This window comes from Lactuca saligna, chromosome 6 (genome assembly GCF_052625555.1).
Source record: "Lactuca saligna cultivar CGN05327 chromosome 6, ASM5262555v1, whole genome shotgun sequence".
In the NCBI taxonomy this organism is placed as follows: Eukaryota; Viridiplantae; Streptophyta; class Magnoliopsida; order Asterales; family Asteraceae; genus Lactuca; species Lactuca saligna.
In genome coordinates this window covers 6,941,931-6,967,557 of record NC_136422.1, presented here as the reverse complement: position 1 = coordinate 6,967,557, position 25,627 = coordinate 6,941,931, and the positions used below count along the sequence as shown (strand labels likewise).

Here is a 25,627-nt window from a genome sequence, read left to right as displayed (position 1 = left end):
TGCTCAAGATTCTTGATGCTTGCCTTGGTCTCTTGCTGAAAACTTTGGGTGCTGGTGGCTAGGCTTTTGACTATGTCTTCTAAGGACATACTTGAGGATCCAGCTTGTTGAGGAAGAGGGGGTTGTTGTTGCCTCGGTTGGTAATTTTGTTGTGGGAATGGAGGCCTTACTTGGTAATGGGGTGGGGGTCTTTGTTGATAACCCATGTTTTGGTTGTTGTTCCACCCTTGATTGCCTCGGGGTTGATCATAAGTTCTTTGATTATGCCCGGAATAGCCTCCTATAACATTTGCTTCTTCATATTCTTCTTCTTGCAATTGAGGACACATATCAGTCGGATGTCCCACTTGAGTGCAAATGCCACAGGGACGGGGTGTGGATTGCACACCTTTGTCCTTAGCAAGCATCATTACCACCTTAGTCAATTCGGATAGTTGAGCTTCAATTTGAGGAGTGTGCACTTCTTTTACACCTCGAGGTGCATCTGTGTACCAATCTTCATCTTGACTAGTATGCTTTGAATCCTCCGCCATGTTTTTTATGAGATCCCGAATCTCCGTTGGGGTCTTGTCAGTCAAAGATCCTCCACTTGAAGCATTAAGAAGTCTTCTTTCCCAAGGAGTCATGCCTTCAATGAAGTATTGAAGGATTTGATACTCACTAATACCATGCTTTGGGCAACGGGCACAAAGCTTTTTGAACCTCTCCCAATATGTATGAAAGGCTTCTCTTTTGTGTTGTTTGATCCCAATTATCTCTCTTCTTAGGGCTGAGGCTTTCATTTCTGGGAAGTATTTGTCTAAGAAGAGGCGTGCAAGATATACCCATGTGTTGACCGTCCCCGGTGGAAGGTCATAAAGCCAATCTTTTGCTGAGTCTTGCACTGCAAAGGGAAATGCCCTAAGCTTGATTTGGTCTTCAGTGACATTGTGCGGTTTCATGCCAACACACACAACATGGAACTCTGTGAGGAACTTGTGGGGATCTTCATTTTCTAAGCCTCTAAAGGTTGGGAGTAAGTGAATGAGACCGGATTTTAATTCAAGGTTTGTGGCTGCCGGATAGGTGATGCAAAGAGGTTGTTGAGTAACCTCTTGCCTCGCCCATTGGCGAAGGGTTTGTTCGGGTGGTGGATTTGGAGGCGGATTCCCTCCATGGTTGTCTCCCATGGTATGAGTAGTGGTTGAAGTTTCTGTGGGTGTATTGTTTGGGTTGTGATGAGTAGGTGAAGAGGGTGGGGTGGTATTTCTAGATGAGGATGGTTGAGGTGAAGGTAATGGACTTTCTGTTTCGGATGCAGACACACTTGAGAGGGTAATATCCTCCCAAATGTTGATGACCGGGGGATTGGAGGATGAAGAAGTACCGGAAACTGGTTGCCTCTTACGAAGCTTGGCTTGCTTCCTTAACTTCTTTGCAGTCTTCTCTATCTCCGAGTCAATTGGCAGTGGTATACCTGTACGAAAGGATCTAGGCATAAACAATTAGTAACACCGTGTCCCCGGCAGCGGCGCCAATTTGTTAGGCGTGTCAGACCCAACAAATAATAGGGGTACAATAGACTCCAAATACACTGCTTTAATGCACTAAAAAGTAGTACAAGGCAAGCAGGGTCGAACCACAGAGACACGGGACAAAAGTCTATACCTTTTTGCACAAGGTACTTTGGTCACAAAGGGGGGTTTGTTTGCAAAAGTAAATAACTAAATAACAATCTACTTTAAAAACATGCACAAAATGAAATAGATTTGTAAACAAATTGATTGAATGGTTCTAGTTCTTGTTCTCAATGTTGTTGTTCAACTTGATTATGACTTGATGTAATTCAAGATTGCTATTCTATGTTGGTACTGAAAGATATTAACACGCTCTAATAACTCTCGCTTGCCAAATTATCTAACCAAAACACGCTCTTTGATTAGACCTAGCTTTACTAATTCAACCTAAACACGCTCTTAGATTGTATTGAAAAACTGCATTAAGTTTTGTACAAGCTTCCCAACAATGTTCATTTCTTCTCATACGCTCGGAAGTGTGAAAACATGTGATATATGTTTTACAATAAGAAAACTTATTGCTTGTTACCAATTATTAACTCAATAGAACAATTAGGTGCCCTAAAAGTTAATTAACTACACAAAAATTCAATTCATGAAAGTGGCCAATCAAACACAAATCAAATTCAAGGATTCTAGTTTAAACAAAAACATAATCACTAGAATAGAATCACAAATCAAACATCAAATCATATGCTTCAAGTCAAGCAATCAACATTTTTTTGAACAAGAACTAGAACTAGGGTTTCTTAGCCACACATGGCTAAGAACAAATCAAACAAGAATAAGATGGAATTGGAATGTTTAATCCTTACAAAAGTGAAATCCCAATGTTTGCAATGATTAAGTCTTCTCAAAAGCTCCAAGAATTCTCCCAAAATTGGCCTAGATCGCCAGAAACTACTCCCAAAACCGTTCTCTCTTCAAAATGACGTCTCCTGCTCTTTTATTAAAGTTCACGTGACATGCCATGAGGCCATGCGTTTTTGGCATGGCCATGCCTTTTGCCCATGTGTTTTTTCTTTGGCATGGCCATTTGTCTTGACCATGCGTTTTTGGCATGGCCCATGCTTTTTGCTAAAATTCCAAAACGTCTTCACTGTTGGCTCCATCTTCATGTTCCAAAGCTCTACGTTCCAAGCATCCAAGCATCCATGCATCCATGCATCCAAGCTCCACGTTCCATGCTCCATAATGCCTGCAAAATAAATCAAAAATAGTGAAGTACCAGGCACTCTTAATGAAATATGTAATTGCCCTAATAATCAACTAAATGCAAGAATTATAAAGTAGAATGCTATAAAAAGACGAAAATAAACATGCAAAATAGGTGCATAAAATGCACCTATCATATATATATATATATATATATATATATATATATATATATATATATATATATATATATATATATATATATATATACCAAAAAATCCATCATTTACAAAAAAAACTCACCATTTTTTTTCGTTTAAATTTTTTTTATGCCATGTTTTTTATCAAAAAAAAAAAAAAAAAAAAACCCGAATATACCGTTGTTCACGATTTTCCATCTGCTTTCCATACAGATCGATGATGATATATAAAAAATGAACTTTTTTTTCGAAAAAATCTCACCATTTTCTTTAATGAAAAAAGTTAAGGTCTATTTTTATAGAAAAAAATTAATAAATATATCAAAATTCATATTTTTTGTATTTTTTAAACATAGATTCATATTCATGTAAAAAAAATAATATTTCAATTCAGATTCACATTGTGAACTTGTTCAGATTGATATTGTAAACTTGTTCAGATTCACATTGTGAACTTGTTCAGATTGATATTGTAAACCTCCTCAGATTCACAATGTAAATCTGAACTGATCGGAGCTTTTTCACATTGTGAATGTTAAAATTTGAAATATGCAATTTAGATTCACAATGTGAATCTACACTGATCGAAGTTTTTTTTTTTTTTTTAATTTTTAGTTTTTTTTTAAAACTTTCTCATATTCACGGTGTGCATAATAGTAATTCAAATTCACAATGTGAATAGGAACTGTTCGAGATTTTTCATATTGTGAATGTTAAAAATTGAAATATTTACAATTTAGATTCACAGTGTGAATCTACACTGTTCGAGGTTTTTTTTTTTAAATCGGTGTTGATGTTTATTAATAGAGTACAAAAAATTAATATTTTTGGTATAATTAGTTTTTTTTTTATAAAAAAAGCTTAAATATTGAAAAAAATAAGAAAACTAAGTGGGTTTTATTACGAAAAAAAAAATCGTTTTTGATGTATCATCATCGATCTCTATGGAAAGAGGACGAAAAATCGTGAACAACGGTATATTCGGATTTTTTTTCGATAAAAACATTGGCCTAAGAAAAATTTAAATGAAAAAAAATGAAGTGAGTTTTGTTATAATCCGGTACATGTGCGTCCATTATAAAAATTTACAATCATTTCTTTTGTCGTTGATCGCTTTAAATTCAGACGCTTTGGATTGTTTCGTTGGTTCCTTGAATAATAATGGTTATCTATTGAACTTCTCCATATATATATATATATATATATATATATATATATATATATATATATATATATATATATATATATATATATATATATATATATATATATATATATATATATATATATATATATATATATAACTCATTGTATAAAGTTAAGAGATTAAACTCTTACACACTTGTTTAATGGAGTGATTTTATTATAGTGTGAAACTAAATTTATTCGACTCTTATTATATATATAGATATATAGACAACATTTGATATATGAGTTTAAATTTTCTATTAATTATTACATGTAAACCTAATTTTGTTTGAAGAGGGGTGAATCGTGCAGTTTGGTATCAAACAAAAAGGTCAAGCTCTCCTCTTCTCCCTTCTTTCTTGTGTAGCCATTATCCTCTGATCGGTCAACCAGCCATGGCAAACCAACCTAAATCCATCCATGATTTCACAGTCAAGGTAAAGAAACCTAGCTTTCATCATGAACAAGAAACTTCTGTTTATGAAGGCTTATTGATATATTTACTTTCATTATTTGACACATTGATTTCTCAACATTTTGATGTTAAAGATCGACACCCATCGACAAGGAACTAATTTTCGATGTGTGGTTCAGCTTAATTTTGTAATTTGGGATTTGGTCCTCAAACCCTATACAATTTGACGCTCCATATTTGACTTTTAAAGTCAAAACTCAAATTTGATATGGTGATATAACAAAATCATATTTGGCTTTGAAGCTATAAACTTCAGTTCATTGTATGCAGGATGCTAATGGAAATTGTGTTGATCTTGGCATCTACAAAGGAAAAGTTCTACTTGTAATCAACGTTGCCTCCAAATGGTTCGATTATTTAGCTACCTGTGTATGAACAATTCATCATGGTGCTGCTTTTCAATTGTTCTTCACTAGTACTTATAAAAGGTTCTTTCTTTCTGGCAGTGGATTGACGAATTCCAATTATGCTGAATTAAATCAACTCTACGCAAAATACAAAGATGAAGGTTCGTTTTTCAATAGTATAGCTTGTTTGATTCGTGTTTATACGCTAAAAAAAAATCGCAAAAACTTGATAGGTTTGGAGATCTTAGCGTTTCCATGTAATCAGTTTGGGGAAGAGGAGCCTGGGAGTAACGAACAAATTCTAGAGTTTGTTTGCACTCGATACAAATCAGAGTTTCCCATTTTTGACAAGGTAAAATCCGGTTTTAATTTGAAATTTGATTCATGATTCATCTAATATGTTATATGACGTAGATTGAAGTGAATGGTGATAATGCTGCACCATTGTACAAGTTCTTGAAGTCTGGAAAATGGGGGATTTTTGGGGATGACATTCAATGGAACTTTGCAAAATTCCTGGTTGATAAGAATGGAGAACCTGTTGAACGATATTACCCCACAACTTCACCTCTTACAATCGAGGTAAAAGTAAAATCATTTTTGTTATTTTATTCAACACTTGGTAGATTTTTGTGTTTGAATCTCTTTTATAATGATTAAAGCTGTGATTTGAGAAGCTGACAATCTTTTTTGCAGCGAGATGTGCAGAAACTTGTGGGTGTCTTGGATGCTTCATCATAGAATCACAAAAGGCTTTTGTTTCCATGAGAGACTAATGTGTAATCATCAAAGTGCTAAAGGAGTCTATTTATTAACTTTGACATGATCTCAAAACGACATCGTTTTAGCTTCTTTTTTTGTTGTTGAACGCTTAAGAGAAGTGGCCGTTTTTTAGCAAAATTTCATGATACACACATGACACATGTATGTAGATGAGAATACATTCAAAGAAGTGAAGTTTCCATTAAATTAACCAAAAACAACACAAATACACAATGACAATGTCACATTTCAAGATAAGACTATCACCTCAAAACCATAAAAATGGTCGATTTCGATGTTACCAAAACTCATATACAATCTTAACATGAGTTCATCATAATCTCTAATTCTTGAGGTTTTTTTCTCCACCATTGGCATTCATTTACAACATAATTATACACCAGCACCAACCGTTGTTGTCTTGATAATATCATTATCATCATCAACGCATAAGGTCAATCTCATTTCTTGAGTTTCTCACAGCACTAGGGTTGTCAAATTGGGCAGTCGTGTCGTGTTTTTGTCTGACACGACACGACCAGGTTTTGGATGATACGAACACGAAACGACACGATGTCGTGTTTTTTTCATTAACACGAAAACGAACCAATTAAAACACGATAACACGACACGACACGACAAAGATAATATTACATAAATGTTAGTGTATTTCATTCATATTTCAAGATATATAACACGACAAAAACGACAAACACGACAACCATATGCTAAATCGTGTCAATTTCGTGTCGATTTATGAACACGAACACGGCATCGTGTTTTTTAATCTTGACACGAACACGACACGAACACGAATTCAAATTTTGATTCCGTCCTGATTTCATTTCGTTTCGTGTATTTTTATCGTGTCGTGTCATAAATTGACACCCCTACACAGCACTTTGTGCATCTAGTTGCCATGGAAGAGCCACTAGTTTTTCAAAAAAGTGTTGACTACCATCAGTTGACTCTGTTTTGGCCTTCACCTTCATATTGATATTATGACCAACACCATACACAAAACTACATACCACTACCTAAAATTACAAACAACAAGATCCCATCATTTTGATTTATTATGTTAATTTTTAGACATTTATATATATATATATATATATATATATATATATATATATATATATATATATATATATATATATATATATATATATATATATTATTGAGAACTTAGAAATTCATGAAAACCTAATAATTTTTTTCAAAACTATATTCGATATCTTTTTACCAATCATTAAAAGCTTAATTGGTTGAGTTTTTTTTAATGACTTTTTCAAAAATATGCATACAGGAAAACTTTTGATGTGCAAAATATGCAGAGAAACATTTGTATATATGCATATTTTTTTAAAAAGTCTTTTTATTTTAATTTTTTTTTTCAAAAATGCTTAAATAATCAGCAACAATTAAGTCCTCTCAACGTTTTTTTCTAAAAAAACATACAAAAAAGTTTGTGGGTTTTTATAAATCATTGAGTTCTCTCTCTGTGTGTGTCTATATATATATATATATATATATATATATATATATATATATATATATATATATATATATATATATATATATATATATATAATGGTTCTAAATAACGTAAGATGTGATTTAGTGGCAATGTCAAATTTTAAGTTTTTATGAATTATAGCGAACCATATCGTTTGTAAGGTGTGATATATGATGGCAAGTTTGTATATAACTAATGATTTTCTTTTTACTTTTAGTCATTTTTATATAAATATATAATTTAAAGTAGCATCTCATCAAAGTTTGGTGGCAAATCTAAGCTTTTGGAACAATGGCAAAGACATAGAACTTTTTAGAGTTATCAATCATATTTGCAAGAAATTTATAATAATTTTGTTAATATGATATTTGATATATTAAATTTTATTTAAACATGAATAATTGAAGAATTATTATTTAGTTTTTTAATTTTATAAAATATCATTCATATTTGTCTTATAATATTAAATCTTCATTTAAATATCATTTTACGTTATTCTTTATTTCACAACTAAAATATTAATGAATGCCATTATTATCAGGTAACTTATTAATTATTATTTTTTAGAACGGTGGAAATAACATTAAACAAACTAGCAAGATGCTAGAATTTCAGCTATAAACTAATTTTTCAAATAATTGGTCAAGATTAATAGATAATAACTAGTTAATAGAAAAAACAAAATAAATTGTGTTTAATTATTAAAAAATATTTCAAATAATAGTAAGTTCTATAAAACTCATAAACTCATTTGAAGTGATCAATCTCATGAATCTCCTTTGATAGCTTGTTTCTTGTGTTTGGACCCCCTAAAGCTTTGTTTGCATTTACAGCTACATATATTCAGTTTTGCCCTATAAATCTTCATTCCATGGACCATGGCTATATTGGCGAATATGATAAAAGTTTTGTGTTTCTTATTTTTTGATCTTGATGTTTTTTGTATTCTAAGTTTCTAACAATAAATTATTTATAACAATTATTATAACTTTAAAAGCCAATAACTCAATATTTTATTCACAATACACTCATATAGACCCCAAAATACCACACGATATAAAAATCATTTCGAATACTCACCATACCCCAAAATAAAATAAAATAATATTCATACTTAATTTTCTTCTTCTTCTTCTTCCCCATACCCATCATCCTCAACATCGTCGTCGGCCACCGCATCCTGATACTGCTGATACTCCGACACCAAATCATTCATGTTGCTCTCCGCCTCCGTGAATTCCATCTCATCCATCCCCTCACTTGTGTACCAATGCAAGAAAGCCTTCCTCCTAAACATTACAGTGAACTGTTCGGAAACTCGCCGGAACATCTCCTGAATAGATGTCGAATTCCCCATAAAAGTCGACGACATCGCCAGCCCCGTTGGAGGGATGTCACAGACGCTCGATTTCACATTGTTAGGGATCCATTCAACGAAATAAGATGAGTTTTTGTTCTGTACATTGATCATTTGCTCGTCGACTTCTTTGGTGGACATTTTGCCCCGGAACATGGCGGAGGCGGTGAGGTAGCGGCCGTGACGGGGGTCGGCGGCGCACATCATGTTCTTGGAATCCCACATCTGTTGGGTGAGCTCCGGGATGGTTAGGGCACGGTATTGCTGTGATCCACGGGAGGTCAACGGTGCAAATCCGACCATGAAGAAGTGGAGACGTGGGAATGGAATCAGATTCACGGCGAGCTTCCGGAGATCGGAGTTGAGTTGACCGGGGAAACGGAGGCAACAAGTGACCCCACTCATGGTAGTTGATATCAAGTGGTTCAAGTCCCCAACTGCATTAAGTAGTTGTAAATAAGCTACATTTTGTTACAAGTCTGCAGCTGAAAATAAATGAAATATTTCTTAGAAGACTTACAACTTGGGTTTGTGAGCTTTAGGGTTCGGAAACATATATCATACAAGGCTTCGTTATCAAGCACCATACATTCGTCAGCGTTTTCGACCAACTGATGGACAGACAAGGTGGCGTTGTAGGGCTCAACCACCGTGTCTGACACCTTCGGTGATGGAAACACTGAAAATGTCAACATCATCCTATCTGGATATTCCTCCCGGATCTTTGATATCAATAAAGTACCCATACCGGATCCAGTACCACCTCCAAGCGAGTGACATACTTGAAATCCTGTCACATATATAATAAATTTAAATTTATTATTTATTCACATTCAAACAGATTTATTTTTGTGATAAGTATCTATACCTTGTAAGCAGTCGCAGTTCTCAGCTTCCTTACGAACAACATCAAGAACCGCATCAACTAATTCGGCACCTTCGGTGTAATGTCCCTTGGCCCAATTGTTTCCAGCACCATTTTGGCCGAAGATAAAGTTATCGGGGCGGAAAATTTTGCCGTAAGGTCCGGCACGAAGACTGTCCATGGTACCGGGCTCAAGATCGACCAATACAGCTCTTGGGACATATCGACCACCACTGGCCTCGTTGTAGTACACATTCACTCTCTCTAATTGGACATGACTGTTTCCGTAGTACTTCCCGCTCGCGTCGATTCCATGTTCATCACAAACCACCTCCCAAAATTTTGCACCGATCTGGTTTCCGCATTGCCCGGCTTGAATATGAAGGATTTCTCTCATTTTCTTGAAAAATTAAGTGTAAAAAAAAATAATAATAAGTAGGATTGAAGAACTTGGAATGAGAAGAAGGATATTGGAGATGGGGTTTTGTAGGATAAGCAAAGGAGGGTCTTGATGGGGACTTTGATTATTATTATTAGTTTTTTGTTGTTGAAAATTACAAAAAATAATAATTTTAGAGAGAGAAGAAATTAATAATTGCATGTGAGTGTGTTTCTTCTATTTTAATTGTAATTTAGAAAAATAAAAATAAAGATATTATGAGTTGTGCATGTGAGGAAGATGCCAAGGATGCATAATGTTATCTCAAGTGCTCTTATTCATTTTAAATTGCCAAATTTGCCCTTCATTTCTAAAAGATTTATACTCGTGTTTTCAGCATATATATATATATATATATATATATATATACTCGGAATAAGAGTACATAATTAATATCTATAAGGTGAAAACGTAAGAAACTTCAAATTTGGAAAGAGTTACCTTAAATTTGAGTTAATATGAATAATTTCACTTATTGGTGAAGATATATTTTTTAATGTTTAATTACAATAGAAACAATGTTTGCTAATAAGGACAGTTTTTCAATAATTTGACTTATTGGTGAAGATATGTTTTTTTAATATGATGTTTAATAAGTCATGTCTCAAGCAGATGGTATAAGCAACAAACAACTATTATGACATATCAGTACTGTTTCAAGAATTTAGAGCAAGAGGGACAAAAATGTCAATTTCCAATCAATCTTTAAAGGGATCTTTATTAAGATTTAGCTCTCTTTTCAGGTTAAAATAATAAAATTTAATACATTATATGATTTTATTAGGTGGAACACAAATTATAAAACATGACTATTTAGATTTGTCGGTGTTGATGAAGAAAAATGTTATATTTCTTAATTCTTAGTCATGGGTAAACTTTTGTGATTGCCAATATAAATGTGATCATGCATCATTTATATAACAACTTTTAGCTCAAACACTATAGAGGAAATGTAATTTCTAAGTTATAATAATCTATTTGACTCTTTTAAACAAGTGAACAACTGATTATTTTTATAAAAAGTAAAATATTAAACAGATTATCAGTTAACGATAAATTTATAATATGTATTATATAAGGATTGAAAAGTCATTATATGGAATATTTATTTTTATAAAAACTTAATATACATGTTTTAAATTTGTCACATAATACAATTATACAATATCAGATTTGTTTGTCTGTATGAATTCATGCAGTAATTGATGATGATGCATTTTAAAAAAAAAAGATAAAATTTTGATTTTTGACAAGTTAAGAAATCAAAATCAAATGATTTTCTAAGACATAAAGTTAATAAATGGTAAAGATGTAATTTAGCTAAAATGGCAGATATAGGATCTAATTTCTTCTTGTTGGAATATCATTTTCATGTAACAGTAGGGGAGTGGTTGTCATCAAGAACCAAAGCAACAATCAAGAGGTAAGCTGTCGAATTTCCTTTTATATACATATACAATATATATAATTTTGGATTTGATGTTATTAGTATTATTTTTTGGGCAGTGGAAATTTTCGGTATAATGCAATTTTTCCAATATGCTACCTTTGATTGGTGCATCACTATCTGTAATTATTAATCATTGTTACTATTTATTTTAGCCATTAGTTCTCTTTGTATCAAATCTAAAAAAGAAAAAAAATTCAAGAAAATAGGTTTGTGAATTTATATATTAAAAATTTAAAGCCCCTGCCTCTCAATCATTCCAACTAAACGCCAATAAGAATTGAAAGTCCAAATAATCATATAATTTAATCGACTATTATCACCTGACTAAGTCATTGTTCTCAAAACTAAAAAGGTGTGATGTTAAATCAAAAAATTGTATCACTTTACCTATTTAAAGTTTCGGTGAACATGAACTTTTGTCTAAGTCATTCACAAGATAGAGATCTAGTGACACATAGTTGAAGTTTGGCTACTTTAGTGCTTTTAGAGATAGAATACTTTCATTTAATGTTTATTTTTTTATCGGTTAAAAAAATAAATATAGGCTGTCGAATAACATGTCTTGTTTTTATTGGTAGTAATGAACGAATATGATAGGCTCTTTGCATATGTTCTGTACTTTAGGGGACACTAGTCACTTTCTTATTTGAAACCGTACACTAAGACTGAGCGGTACACTAAGACCGAGGGGAATCGTATCAAGCTCCACCTCAGCTCTTGGTGTTGTCGGATTACTTTTTTCCATTAGAAGGGAGTGGCTGTCGAGTGTAGGAGAAAAGAGGGAGAAGAGAGACGGCTAGAGAAGAGAAGGTGGAGAGAAACTTGGTATCTTCCCGCCGAGTTCAGATGCCGACCTCGGTACCGAGGAGAAGGCCCAGTGTTTGTCGAGCCACGTAGGCGTTGTCGGGGAGGGTGTTGAACCCACATCGCCGAGCCTAATCGATCAATTTTGTTTTTCTATGAATAGAAGGTTTTGGATCATTTGTAAATGGTTTGGAAGTTTCCCGCTATAATTCTCTCAAACACATTTGACTAGTGAAATATATTTAATGTTATATCTTCGTGTTTATCATGCGATTTCTTTAAGAGTGTTTGATAGCTTCATTTTATTACTTCTTTCCGTAGTTTATTTTTAGTTAAAACCACCACATTTTAGTTAATCTTCATTCATATTTTCTCTTTTTGTTATTTTTCTCTTTTACCGGGTACTTTCTAGTCTTTTGAGCTTACTTGCAAGAATTATCGAAGACTGTTTGTCATTGGAGGCATGGAAGGAGTGCGAGACTTATGGAGACTTGCAATTTGCTTGTGGATTTGAAGTGGTGCGATTGAGCTTCGTGCTTGCATAAACAAGAAATCAATTTAGACTTAATTTTTGAGTGATAATGATGATGAGGCGACGCGGAATCGAGCTACGGAGGATTGAAGGAGCATTGGATCAATCATTAGAGGCTTTGGAATGGCACAAATGGGATCTAAAGAGTTTTGCATGTGGGCTGAAGTGTGAATGAGAAGATTGGGCTAGGTTGTATTTTAAATGGCCTAAGTCCCACAATCAGCGAGATCCATGTGGTCCGCGTGAATTGTGTTGAGTTGATCCCGAGTTTTGATTTGTTGACTCTATTTGTGGAAGGTTGGTGGGTGGCTTTTGGCACCTTTTTGAATCCGGAAACCAACTCCTTTTTGTTGGAGATTGGAGGTATTATTGGAGGGAATCACTTGAAGAACACACACAATTCTCTCTCAAGAAGGCTTTGGAACCAACTCCTTTTTGCTGGAGATTGGAAGTATTGTTGGAGGGAATCACTTGAAGAACACACACAATTCTCTCTCAAGAAGGCTTTGGAAGATTTGAAGATTTTTGGAAGATTAGTGTAATTTCTTTCCATCTTGCAACTAGAACAATGTTTGGTACCACTAAACTAGATTGCATTTCTTTTACTTTGGCCATGCTTGGCTAAACTTTCATTTGGTTGATTAGGGTTTAACCCATGGATGATTAATTGCTTTGAAGACTTATTATTATCTTGTGTTTGAAGTTTATGGAAATGTTTTCTAGTTAAACATCTTGTTGTGTCTATTTATCTTTGATCATGAGCTTGGATGAATGAACGCTTGTTTTTGTTGACTAATGTTTTGGTTAAGTAATGGAATCTCAAATTAGTAAGCAACAAATGGTTTATATGTTTGTTTTCATTTCATTTAGAGCATGGAAATGTTTCCTCCATAATGATAAGGTAAGCATTTGATTATCTTTTGGACTTGGTAACTCTTATAACTTAAAGCTAATTGATTTTCACAAGATTTTATGCTTCATTGATTTTGTGACTTTAATTAAGGAAATGTATTAAGAGTTCCTCTAGCATTTTAATATCTAAGAAGAGTTGAGGTAATTTGTGCTTATGAATTGCTATAGCCAAGTTAAACCAATTCACAAGTGTTATTCCATTAAGTCTAAAGATAAGTTAACAATGTCATCCATGTGGTGTACCCAAAATCAACCAATTTCACTTCATTGAATTTAATCAAATCTTTTATTTGTTTACTTGTCATATTTACATTCTAGCTAGTTTTAACTTTGTTAACCAATCAAAAAGAACTAACACCCCCCCCCCCTCTTTTGCTTTTATTTTTGTTTTATGTGGATACGATCCCTTTACCACTATACACTATTTTAGTGTGTAATATTTAGGGTATTTATTTTGTTGGTCTCGATAACCACCAAATTTTCGCGTCATTGCCGGGGATCGAACCCGGGTCACCCGCTTGACAGGCGGGAATACTTACCACTATACTATAACGGAGAAGGAGCTATTGGCCATAGTGTTCGCCTTGGAGAAATTTAGACAATATCTACTTGGTACCAAGGTCATTGTGTATTCGGATCACGCCGCTCTTAAGCACTTGATGACGAAGAAATATGCAAAGCCTAGACTCATCTGGTGGATTTTATTGTTACAAGAATTTGATTTGGAAATCGGGGACAAGAGTGGATGTGAGAATCTTGTTGTCGATCACCTAAGCCGGATCACTTCAAATGAAACTCCTCTCCCTTTGTGGGACGAGTTTCCGGATGAGCATCTCTTTTCCCTTACTCAATCTACTCTTTGGTATGCCGATATCGTTAACTTTTTGGTCACGAAAAGGTATCCCGACACATTCACACGAGCTCAAAAAGATAAACTGAGAAGTGATGCAAAATACTATGTGTGCGATGAACCTTATTTGTTATCCCGATCAAATTATTAGGCGATGTGTGCCCCAACAAGAACATCAATCCATTTTGCAATTTTGTCATGAATTTGCTTGTGGGGGACACATCGGACCTAGTCGGACCTTGAGAAAGGTCCTTGAATGTGGACTATTTTGGCCAACCATGTCACGCGATTGTTATATGTTTTGTAAAAGTTGTGAACGGTGCCAAAGGACGGGAAACATTTCGCAAAAAAATCAAATACCACAAAATCCAATCCTTATTTGTGAAATTTTCGACGTATGGGGGATTGATTTCATCAGCCCATTTCCCGTTTTGCTTGGTAACATTTACATCTTACTCGCGGTTGACTATGTATCTAAGTAGGTTGAGGCCAAAGGCACAAGATCGGACGATGCCAAAACTGTTATCGACTTTTTTAAAATCTAATGTCTTTGTGAGATTTGGTATGCCTAGGGAATTGATCAGTGATCGAGGGACGCATTTCTACAACAATATGATGGAGGCTTTGTTGAGAAAGTGCAATGTGACTCATCGTGTCTCTACCGCCTACCACCCTCAAACAAACGGTCAAGCGGAGGTTTCGAATCGTGAAGTGAAGAGTATTCTTGGGAAAACAGTGAATCCAACAAGAAAGAATTGGAGTTTAAGGCTTGATGATGCCTTATGGGCCTACCGGACTGCTTACAAAACCTTGATAGGCATGTCTCCATTTAGATTGGTTTTTGGGAAGACGTGTCATCTTCCCGTCGAGTTAGAGCACCATGCATTTTGGGCGGTCAAGCAATGCAATTTCAATATTGATGAGGCGGGAAGACATAGAAAGCTTCAACTTCAAGAGTTAGAAGAATTAAGAAACGACTCTTATGAAAACTCGAGAATATACAAGGAAAAAACGAAGCTCTTCCACGACAAGTCCATCACCCGGAAGAATTTTGAACCGAGACATACGGTTTTGCTTTACCATTCGCAATTGAAATTATTTCCTAGAAAGTTGAGGTCAAGATGGATAGGTCCGTTTGTTGTGCTAAAAGTCTTTGAGCATGAAGCGGTTGAGACCCAAAGTGAAGAAACGGGGCAAATCTTTAAAGTCAATGATCATCGTTTGAAACCTTTTTATGAAGGTTTTAACGCAAATGTCCTAGATGTCATCCAATTGGATGCCCCGGTGTACTGAAATCAAAAGGGAAGCACGTCTCGCCAATGACGTTAAAGAGTGGCATTTTTGGAAAACCTAAAGTTTTCATCTTTTCTAGTTCCGAATAAATGTCGTAGATAGACCATTTTTGAATTCAACATCTCTTCTCCTTCCTTCTTGCGGTAAAAGAATGTTGGATTTGAAGACTCGGTGTTCATATTGGTCAAAGAGCAAAAATTAAGAAAAATGGCAACAGAATTCACGCGGACCGCGTGTACTCCAGATCCTCTCCGCGTTAATAAACAAATGGTCCGCGTGTGGTCTCCTCAGTTGTCCACGTCCATCATCAGAAAATAGAAGAGTTTTAGGTCTATTCACGCGGACCACATGTAATCGCAATCCCGTCTGTGTGTTTATTAAATCGGACCGCGTATGCCTCTTCGAACTTGTCCGCATGCGATGAAGGAAAACAGAAGAATTTCAGGGTTATTCACGCAGACCACGTGTACGCGTGTCCGCGTCCGCGTGTGTTGTTGACCAGCGTTGACTCGCTTTTGACCAGGTTTGACCGTGATTTTTTATTGCTAAACACCACCAGCCGACCCTTCTACCCTTCTTCTTCTCCCTTCTTCTCCCCTTAACCTCCATTAGAGCACCTCCTTCTCCAACACTAAAACTCAGTTTCCTATCAAACCGTCGGTCAAAATTCCGCGAGACCACCGCCATTCTTCACCAATTTCCGAGCCCTAGAAACCCCACTAAAAACCGGTCTGATCTGTTGTTGTAGCTCGGGGCACCACCACCACTTTCCGGCCGTTTTCCAGCCAACTCCGGACACCTCTCTTGGACAAGGCTACAAACCCCACCAAAAATAGCTCCTAAAGCTCGTCGGAATTTCAAGCCATTGCCGGATTTGTTGGGTTTTCGCGGTAAATTTCTTTTCACAGGATATTGAACAAACCTTAAAGCTTGGGGTGCAGAGTTGTAAGATTTTCAAATCCTGAATTTTCACGCGCAAATTTTGAACTTTCAATAAAAGCGGGTACTTTCTTTCCTTTATTTTAATTGATCAATATGTATGTCTCTGAACAACATTTCATATGCTATTGCATCAAATGAGTTTAGGAATTATGTCTTGCTTTGATTGTTAAACTGTATTAGAAGTCCATAGGGAGTCGGTTGGTGATTTGGATTGAGATATCGTTTGTTGAGATTGTGGTTCGTGTAGCGGTTATTTTTCGTGCAGGTAGACCATGTCCACATCTAGGAAGCACCCGGCTGCCGCCCGAGGCAAGGCCTCCGCCAAAACTCAAAACGATGCACCCGACATTCCAAGATTTCGAGATGACAGGGCGTCCAAAAATTACATAAAGAGCTTGCCTAGAAAAGTTGCATCCACCAAATTTGTGTGCAAACCCACGCTTATATCATTAGGGGTTCTTGAAGGGGTCACCCAAATGTTCCGTAACATTGGGTGGGAAAACCTTCTCAACCTCATGGCACACACTTACGAGCTCCCCACTAGAGAGTTTCTTGTTGATTGCGTGTACGATAGCGAAAAAACAAAAGAAGCATTCCAACTTTTAGGGGACCAAAGGTACATCGATTTTGCAACAATAAACGACATCTTGGGCTTGCCTTCTTCAAACACATCCACAGTTTTTGACATCTTACATGCTGAGTTCAATCATAAGACCTTTTGGACGCAAATCACCGGGGGTATCTTTTCGTGTGCCGGTCGGGATAAAGCAACCTCCATCATTCACCCGTGCCTCCACATTGCCCATCGCATCTTGGTGTGTATAGTTTTTGCCCGTAAAGAAGCTGGTCAGGTCACCAAAACTGAGCTCCTCTTCCTTTGGTGTATGACGCGGCGTGCAAACCCGCCAATCCCGGACTTTGCTTCGTTCTTTTTCCACAAATGTGCACTCATGAGAACCAAAACGTCCAGTGATATTTGCATTTGGGGATTTGTCACCCTTTTGGCTCGTGGTCTTTTAAGCTTACTTGCAGGAATTATCGAAGACTATTTGTCATTGGAGGCGTGGAAGGAGTGCGGGACTTATGGACACTTGCGGTTTGCTTGTGGATTTGAAGTGGTGCGATTAAGCTTGGTGCTTGCATAAACAAGAAATCAATTTGGACTTAATTTTTGACCAATAATGATGATGAAGCGACGCGGAATCGAGCTACGTAGGATTGAAGGAGCATTGGATCAATCATTAGAGGCTTTGGAATGGCACAAATGGGCTCTAAAGAGTTCTTCATGTGGGCTGAAGTTTGAATGAGGAGATTGGGCTAGGTTGTATTTTAAATGGCCCAAGTCCCACAATCAGCGAGACCCACGCGGTCCGCGTGGACCCATACACGGTCCGCGTGAATTGTGCTGAGTTAATCCCTAGTTTTGACTTGTTAACTCTATTTGTGGAAGGTTGGTGAGGGGCTTTTGGCACCTTTTTGAATTCGGAAACCAACTCCTTTTTGCTGGAGATTAGAGGTATTATCGGAGGGAATCACTTGAGGAACACACACAATTCTCTATCAAGAAGGCTGTGGAAGATTTGAAGATTTTTGGAAGATTAGTGTAATTTCTTTCCATCTTGCAACTAGAACAATGTTTGGTACCACTAAACTATATTGCATTTCTTTTACTTTGGCCATGCTTGGCTAAACTTTCATTTGGTTGATTAGGGTTTAACCCATGGATGATTAATTGCTTTGAAGACTTATTATTATCTTGTGTTTGAAGTTTATGGAAATGTTTTCTAGTTAAACATCTTGTTGTGTCTATTTATCTTTGATCATGAGCTTGGATGAATGAACGCTTGTTTTTGTTGACTACTAATGGAATCTCAATTTAGTAAGCAACAAATGGTTTATATGTTTGTTTTCATTTCATTTAGAGCATGGAAATGTTTCCTTCATAATGATAACGTAAGCATTTGATTATCTTTTGGACTTGGTAACTCTTATAACTTAAAGCTAATTGATTTTCACAAGATTTTATGCTTCATTGATTTTGTGACTTTAATTAAGGAAATGTGTTAAGAGCTCCTCTAGCATTTTAATATCTAAAAAGAGTTGAGGTAATTTGTGCTTATGAATTGCTATAGCCAAGTTCAACCAATTCACAAGTGTTATTCAATTAAGTCTAATGATAAGTCAACAATGTCATCCACGTGGTGTACCCAAAATCAACCAATTTCACTTCATTGAATTTAATCAAATCTTTTGCTTGTTTACTTGTCATATTTACATACTATCTAGTTTTAACTTTGTTAACCAATAAAAAAGAACTAACCCCCCCCCCCCCCCTCTTTTGTTTTTATTTTTGTTTTACAAGTAGTTGAACAGGTGATTTACATAGAGATTTAAATTGAACCAATCTATGTGGATACGATCCCTTTACCACTATACACTATTTTAGTGTGTAATATTTAGGGTATTTATTTTGTTGGCGTCGACAACCACCAGTGTTGCTAAATTGACACCCCTTAGACACCCTATTAACACTTTAATAAAAGTCAACCTATAATAAACTATTTATAATTTACTTTTTCAAAAAACAATACAAATTCAACCAATAAAAAAACCTTAAAAATCAAATAGGGTGTCTAAATGGAAAATTGAGGTGCCTTTTTAGCTGACCCCTTTCTTTAATTGTGCAATAAGGCCAAATAGGATGGGAAATGCCTCCCTTTTGTGCCGCCCTGTAACACCGTAAAATTTAAGATAATTTTTCGCATTTTAAAACACATTTATTAACAAGATCTCATTGTATCATATCTTCGTTTCACAAAATATTTCCCAAGATCAAAATACATAAAATCCCATGAGTGTATATGAATCATGTCGGCGCCTTCCCGCGATCATCACTGGTACCTGAAACATAACACATAACACTATAAGCATAAAGCTTAGTGAGTTCCCCAAAATACCATACATAACACATACTAGCCACTCGAGGCTATAACTCTATGGGCCCTTGGGTCCTAACTCTGTGGACCCTCTGGTCCTAGCTCTGTGAACCTTCCGGTTCTATCTCTGATATACTCTGATATACACATGGTATAAGCCACATAGAAATAATGCAGTGCAACACAACACATAAGTAGCATACAATAACTCTATCACATAATTCTAATTACCACTCAAGGTAAAGTATAGTGAGAAGATTAACCGCAGATGTCTCGGTAAATACCTGACTCGGTAGCAGTATAGTCTAGCCTCCGCCTAATCACATAAAATAAGATACGCTCATAAATATAACTCTCAAGACTAGACCCAACCCTCTCTCAGCATCCTCAAATGGGTAAAAGACCATTTTATCCCTTTCTTGACTCAAAGATCCCATTGTTGACTAATCCTTAAAAGTCCACAAAGTCAACGGTCAAACTTTGACCTGACTCGGCAAGTCTACACGTGTCCACTAATTCTCTAGTCTCGCTTGGCATGTCGAGTCCATCCCCTTGCTCGACGAGTCACACCTGGCATGAATCGCGGGGCCACCCCGACTCAACTCGCTGAGTCTCAAGATCAACTCGGCGAGTTCCGCCTTGAACCCCAGTCCTCTAATCCCTCTCTGACTCACTGAGTTATTCCTCTAACTCGGCAAGTCTACTCACTGAGTGATTTGCGGGAAACCCTAGCCCTACTCGCCGAGTCTGCCCTTGGACTCGGCGAGTCCATGCCATGCACAAACTCAATTGACGTCCTGAGTTCAGATCTGTTCCTTTGATCCATAGATCTGACCTTCCCAAGCCTGATAAACACGTAAAGCTCGAATCTTGACACTCATGGGACGTCTAGAAGGTTTCTTTTGGTGATTTAGCCCCAAAAATAACATCCTAAGCTCAACACCTCTATAGCTCAACATAAAGCAAACTGAGATAAGCTCTTTAGACAACTATGGGTCCAGATCCGAAGTCTCAAAGCGAATAGGGGCCATATTCTCACAATTTCTTCCATTAAAGGACATGAAAACCCTACATCTATGGATTCCTCCAACAAAACAGATAAATGGGCAATATAGTACCTCAAAGATGAAGTCTTTAGCTCAAAATCCACAGATGCACCACCTCCTTGGTCCCCTCTAAGCTGGAAACACCTCCTTCTTGCAAGAATCAACCACAAAAATCAAGAAATGGCTCCTTTCCTCTCACAATCGCTCTAGCTCTTTTAGGGTTTCTCTCTGGGGTTTGGTAGCCGCAAATGACGTCCCTAAGGGCCTTTAAATAGGTCCCCAACCCTGTAAATTAGGGTTTCATTAAACAGCGTGGACTCGCCGAGTCCACTCATGAACCCGGATGAGAATCTGCGACCCTACTCGGCGAGTCTAAGCACCAACTCGCCGAGTCCCTCCACAAACTCCAAAATAAAAGAATAAAATAATATACCTGGGAATCCGGATGTTACACGCCCCTAAACCAAATATTCCTTGTTATTCTCGTTTCCTTGTCCTTCTTTTCGCCAAAATCCTTTTTTTTCTTTTTTACCTGGTTCACTCTTTTTACGTACGTTTATCTCATTTAACATTATATATTACACTAATAATTGAAATATAATACAAATGTTACTATATGGCTGAATCCAATCTCCTGCCCTCGAAAACTATTGTCCTTGCCTTCGGAAATTAAAAGAAGGTTGAACTTACTCTCATCCCCAACCCTAGAATCTTGTAAAAGTACCCTTATTTTGGAACTAGTAAGGGGGCACGACGTGCAAACAGCCCCTCTTGTGTGGTTTATTGTTATGGTCCTAGCCATCCCTCATGCCTCACAACAGAACAGTCAAAAAAATGATCATTGTATATTTAAAAAATGAACTTATTTTATATTTTCTTTAGAAATACTTAATTACTGCCAATAATACTTCCACACTACAATCTTTCATTTTATACTCTTCACACCTTATTCTTTCTCATCTATTTTTTTTACTCAAACACACCACCACCTAAACCTAAACCAAAATGGTATGTTCGCTCTAAACACAACACCTCAACAATCCTCGTATCTCGACAAAAACCTTTTCCAACAACAATTTCAACAAAAAAAAATTCACTAACAAAAATTCAAGTTTGTCAACCACAACACGGGCATGAATCGGCACCAGATATGGTTGTCGAAACACAACCACTAGAACAACATAAAGCTTCTAAAGAAAAATGGTGACTACACGAAAAGGTCCTAGGAGTTGATCTGAAGTCGAGGAAGACCTAATAGCTCATGCTTGGATATCCATCTCCAAAGATAACCTTACCCGGAACCACCAATTTGCCAAAAGTTTTTGGGAGAGATTTTAGATTTCACGAGCAAATGGGAAGCGTGTTTATCGGAATAACGATGCCTTTGCTGCCAAATGGCGCGACTTGAGAACTTAAATAGTCATAGCAATATGTGTAAAAGTGAAAGAAATGATTTCTGTTCTTCAACGATATGGGAACAACAATGATTGTAAAGCATTTACCTATCACAAAGCATGATAAGTTCTCAAAATGGTTCCAAAATGGCACTTAAGGTGAATGTATTACACAATCAACAAAATCCAACAAATGGTCCAAAACATCTAAATCAAACGAATACACGCAAACGGCAAACTCTCGTACATCAATCAACCTCAACAATGATGTGAAAGAGATTACATTGTAAGACCCCATTCAACCACCGATTGGAATGATAAAGGGATGCAAAAGTAAAAGCAATTAGAAAAAGGGAAGCCAGGAAAAGTTTGAGAACATCTTCAATTGCAAAAAGCATAATAATAGAACTCAAAAGGGAAGCCACACATGAAAAAAAAATGCAAATCTTGAAGATGTCCACCGATGATGTTGCACTAAAGGACCTCGACATGACATTAGCAATGAAAAGGAAAATCCATGAAAAAAGGAAAAACCAAATGTAAATTTTATTTAAGTTTGTTATTGTAGTTTTATTAGTGTGAGTTTTATTTAATTTTATTAATTTAATTTTTTATTTAATTTGTATCTAAATGTGCAGGTTGTCAAATAACACAATCGTGTTTTTATTTTATTTGTCTGATGTCGTTAGTCTGTTATACAGTCTTCAATATTAAACGTGACAAACTATATTACACACGTTCTGTACTTTAAGGGACTCGGATCATATTCGTATTTGAACTTGTAGTCTAGTTGCAACTTTGTTTTAGTGTAAATAGAAGATTTTAGATCATTTTTAACTGTTTTGAAGTTTCACTCTTAATTCTCTCAAGAAACATTTGATTAGTGATATATATTTAACATTTTATCATCGTGTTCATCGTTTGATTTCTTAAATTAAAAAATAAAAATAAATAAATAAAGGTGAAGAAAAGCCTCCCTCGTAGCCATGCCCCCGTAATTCTTTGTTACGCTCGCTAGTCGCTTCCTTCTTTTTTCTGTTTTCCTCTGAAATCATTTTTTATCTAGTTCGTCCCTTTTACGTATGTTTATTTCATTTAATATTATATATTTCATTAATAATTGAAATATAATACAAATTTTACTATAAGATTACTATATGCTTAATATTCATATTTTATTGATAAAATTATTTAGATATAAGGCTTTTTTGGGCTCTCAGGGCCTCAAGAGGTCCATTGCCCTTGCCCCCCAATATTCCCATCCCTAAATTCTTTTAGAAAGTACCCTCTATTTTGGAAAGGAGTAAAGCTTTCTGCGATTTTTTTGTTATTTTTAAGGTATGAATCCTGGCTTTAGATCTAAACTGATTATCCCTTATGTGATTATCGTAGCCTAATTAGACCAAGAACCCGACTACATGATGAATTTGTTATTGACAAATTTCAGGTCAAAAAAAGGATTAGATTCTAAGTTTTTCAACGTTTGGTCAATTCGTGATGTAGGCCTGTTTTATTTTTTGTTGAATGTAGTGGGCCGAGCCCATGAAAAGGAAAAGAAAGGAGCTGCCAGCTGACTGTTTCTTAAAACATGTTTATTCCTTGTTCTTTGAGATAATTTTGTGGAAAAGGTTTAATGCAAAAGTATATTCAGAATTTAATATCAATTAATGATATCTGTCATCACCCATCACTATTACAGTTTACAAGCTTAAGATCTGATTTAATCATTCTTAAAACTATTTTGAAATTTATAGAGAGATTATACCTTAAATATAATATTCTTTTAGTCGAATACAATGTGATGTTTAGAGGCATTTTAAGGATATTGTTTTAGTTCCTTTTAATAATTTTAATAGTTTCCTAAACTTGATACGCTATGAGTTCCCAATTAAGGTTTTCGACTAGGGCTGTAAACGAACTAAACGTTCGGCGAACCGTTCGTGAACTGTTCGGCGGCAAGTTCGTTTATGTTCGTTTATTTAATAAATGAACGAACATGAACAAAAATTATCGTTCGTTTAGTTAAATGAACGAACATGAACAATGGTCTCGTTCGTTCATTTATGTTCGTGAACGTTCGTTTATGATGTTTATTTACGTTTGTTTAAGTTTATTTATATTCATCTATATTCAATTATTTTTTTTTATTATATAGCAATATTATATGTTCGTTTATGTTCATATATGTTCAATTGTGTTTTTTTTTATCTATGTTCGTTTATGTTTGTCCGTTTATGTTCGTTTAGCATGTTCACGAACATAAACGAACGAACATGAACAAAGTAATTTGTTAAACGAACGAACATGAACAAGAAAATCTCGTTCGTTTATCCGTTCGTGTTCGTTTGTTGTTCGGCTAACTTAAACGAACGAACATGAACAAGACCTTGTTCGTGTTCGTTTGGTTCGTTTACAGGCCTATTTTCGACAACTATAAATAGATTGTTTATCATCTAAGATATTGATTACAATGAGTTTTGATAATTGATGTGATTTATATGCGATAATCAATTCTTCAAGAACAAAGATTGTTCTTATTTTTCGGTCTTTGTCAAGTACTATCATTCATTCATTCTGATTTTGTTTCGTATCTTTATACATCATTACATGTTTTCTATAATTTACATTAACATTTGACTTATACAACTCGTGACCAACTACATTTTGTTAGATTCGTCGAGCATGTCAATATGACCTTTGAATTGTTATTTTGATGCATATATGACAGGCATGTTAAATATGATGTATTTAATAAGCTTTTCTAAATTTGAAATTATTTTAAAAGTCTTCATTAATTATTCATCTAAATTGTTATCCGGTTTAATGTTTATGTAAGTGATATGATTGTTCGATAGGGATGGTGATAGAGATGGTAACGAGAAGGATATTTGTCATTTCAATCATATACCTGAATATGAAATCATATCCTTATCATGTCCCGTTGGTTACTTGATTAGTTAATAACCACCGAGTTTGCGGGTATATATGTGAATTTCATGTATCTCACTTGTTATTAAAATTTACCCTTTGAAATTTCCATTACCTAAAACTTGATTGCAATTTCATCCAAAAAAGAATATCTTAAAGTGCATTTAGTTGTAGAAAACAGTTTTCGATTTAGTGGGAAAAGATTATACAAAAAGATTGGGGTTTTCATTTTTAGTGTTTAGTAGAAATTTTAAAAACCTGTATGGTTAAAAATAATTGAGTTTTTATTCTTCATTTTAGAAAAATTCTAAAACATGTTGGAATGTGTATTTTCTATCAATTTTCATTTTTCATTTTTGTTATTTCAAATAATACAACATTTAACATATTACCTACATAACATTTAGTAAAGGTTGTGCATTATTCTCAAGGACACATCAAACTATAGCTCTCCCACGCAAGAATTACAAAAATGCCTTATGTGTTATAAATTTGAAGAATTGCATAATACATTTTGCATGAAATCGAAAAAAAATTACAAAAAAATTGTCCCGGTATAATAACAGGAAATGCAAAATTATAGAAACGGTCCTCTAGTAATAATAAAATTACAGTATTTATCCTTATATCTTTACATTTTTTGATTGGGATAAAGATGAGTACGGAGGAGTGGTAGG

The 25,627-nt window shown here is 35.3% G+C and overlaps 2 protein-coding genes and 1 non-coding gene across 3 annotated transcripts; 1 reads left to right on the top strand and 2 right to left on the bottom strand.

The window, feature by feature from the left end:
- The first annotated feature begins 4,360 nt into the window (after positions 1-4,360).
- Positions 4,361-5,835, top strand: GPX8 (glutathione peroxidase 8). Its single transcript, XM_078961196.1, has 6 exons — positions 4,361-4,536; positions 4,845-4,921; positions 5,021-5,082; positions 5,155-5,273; positions 5,336-5,503; positions 5,618-5,835. The coding sequence occupies exons 1-6, from the start codon at positions 4,495-4,497 to the stop codon at positions 5,660-5,662; spliced, it is 513 nt and encodes a 170-aa protein (XP_078817322.1). The 5' UTR covers positions 4,361-4,494; the 3' UTR covers positions 5,663-5,835.
- A 2,356-nt stretch (positions 5,836-8,191) lies between these two features.
- Positions 8,192-9,894, bottom strand: LOC145003245 (tubulin beta-5 chain-like). The gene is made up of 3 exons (XM_078962381.1): positions 9,428-9,894; positions 9,080-9,349; positions 8,192-8,996 (listed from the first exon to the last, which is right to left on the bottom strand). Exons 1-3 carry the CDS (start codon positions 9,819-9,821, stop codon positions 8,317-8,319), a joined length of 1,344 nt encoding a protein of 447 aa, XP_078818507.1. The 5' UTR covers positions 9,822-9,894; the 3' UTR covers positions 8,192-8,316.
- Positions 9,895-14,041: 4,147 nt separating this feature from the next.
- On the bottom strand, positions 14,042-14,117 carry TRNAD-GUC (transfer RNA aspartic acid (anticodon GUC)). The gene has a single exon. It is a non-coding gene; the product is annotated as a tRNA-Asp (tRNA).
- Between the last annotated feature and the right edge of the window lie 11,510 nt (positions 14,118-25,627).

Excerpts from the sequence above, each read along its gene's own strand:
- LOC145003245 (XM_078962381.1), bottom strand. The coding sequence starts at position 9,821 with ATGAGAGAAATCCTTCATATTCAAGCCGGGCAATGCGGAAACCAGATC. Across the intron at positions 9,350-9,427 it reads GAACTGCGACTGCTTACAAG|GATTTCAAGTATGTCACTCG; the intron begins GTATAGATACTT and ends TATATGTGACAG. Across the intron at positions 8,997-9,079 it reads AAAGCTCACAAACCCAAGTT|TTGGGGACTTGAACCACTTG; the intron begins GTAAGTCTTCTA and ends TACTTAATGCAG.
- GPX8 (XM_078961196.1), top strand. The coding sequence starts at position 4,495 with ATGGCAAACCAACCTAAATCCATCCATGATTTCACAGTCAAG. Across the intron at positions 5,083-5,154 it reads CGCAAAATACAAAGATGAAG|GTTTGGAGATCTTAGCGTTT; the intron begins GTTCGTTTTTCA and ends AAAACTTGATAG. Across the intron at positions 5,504-5,617 it reads CTTCACCTCTTACAATCGAG|CGAGATGTGCAGAAACTTGT; the intron begins GTAAAAGTAAAA and ends TCTTTTTTGCAG.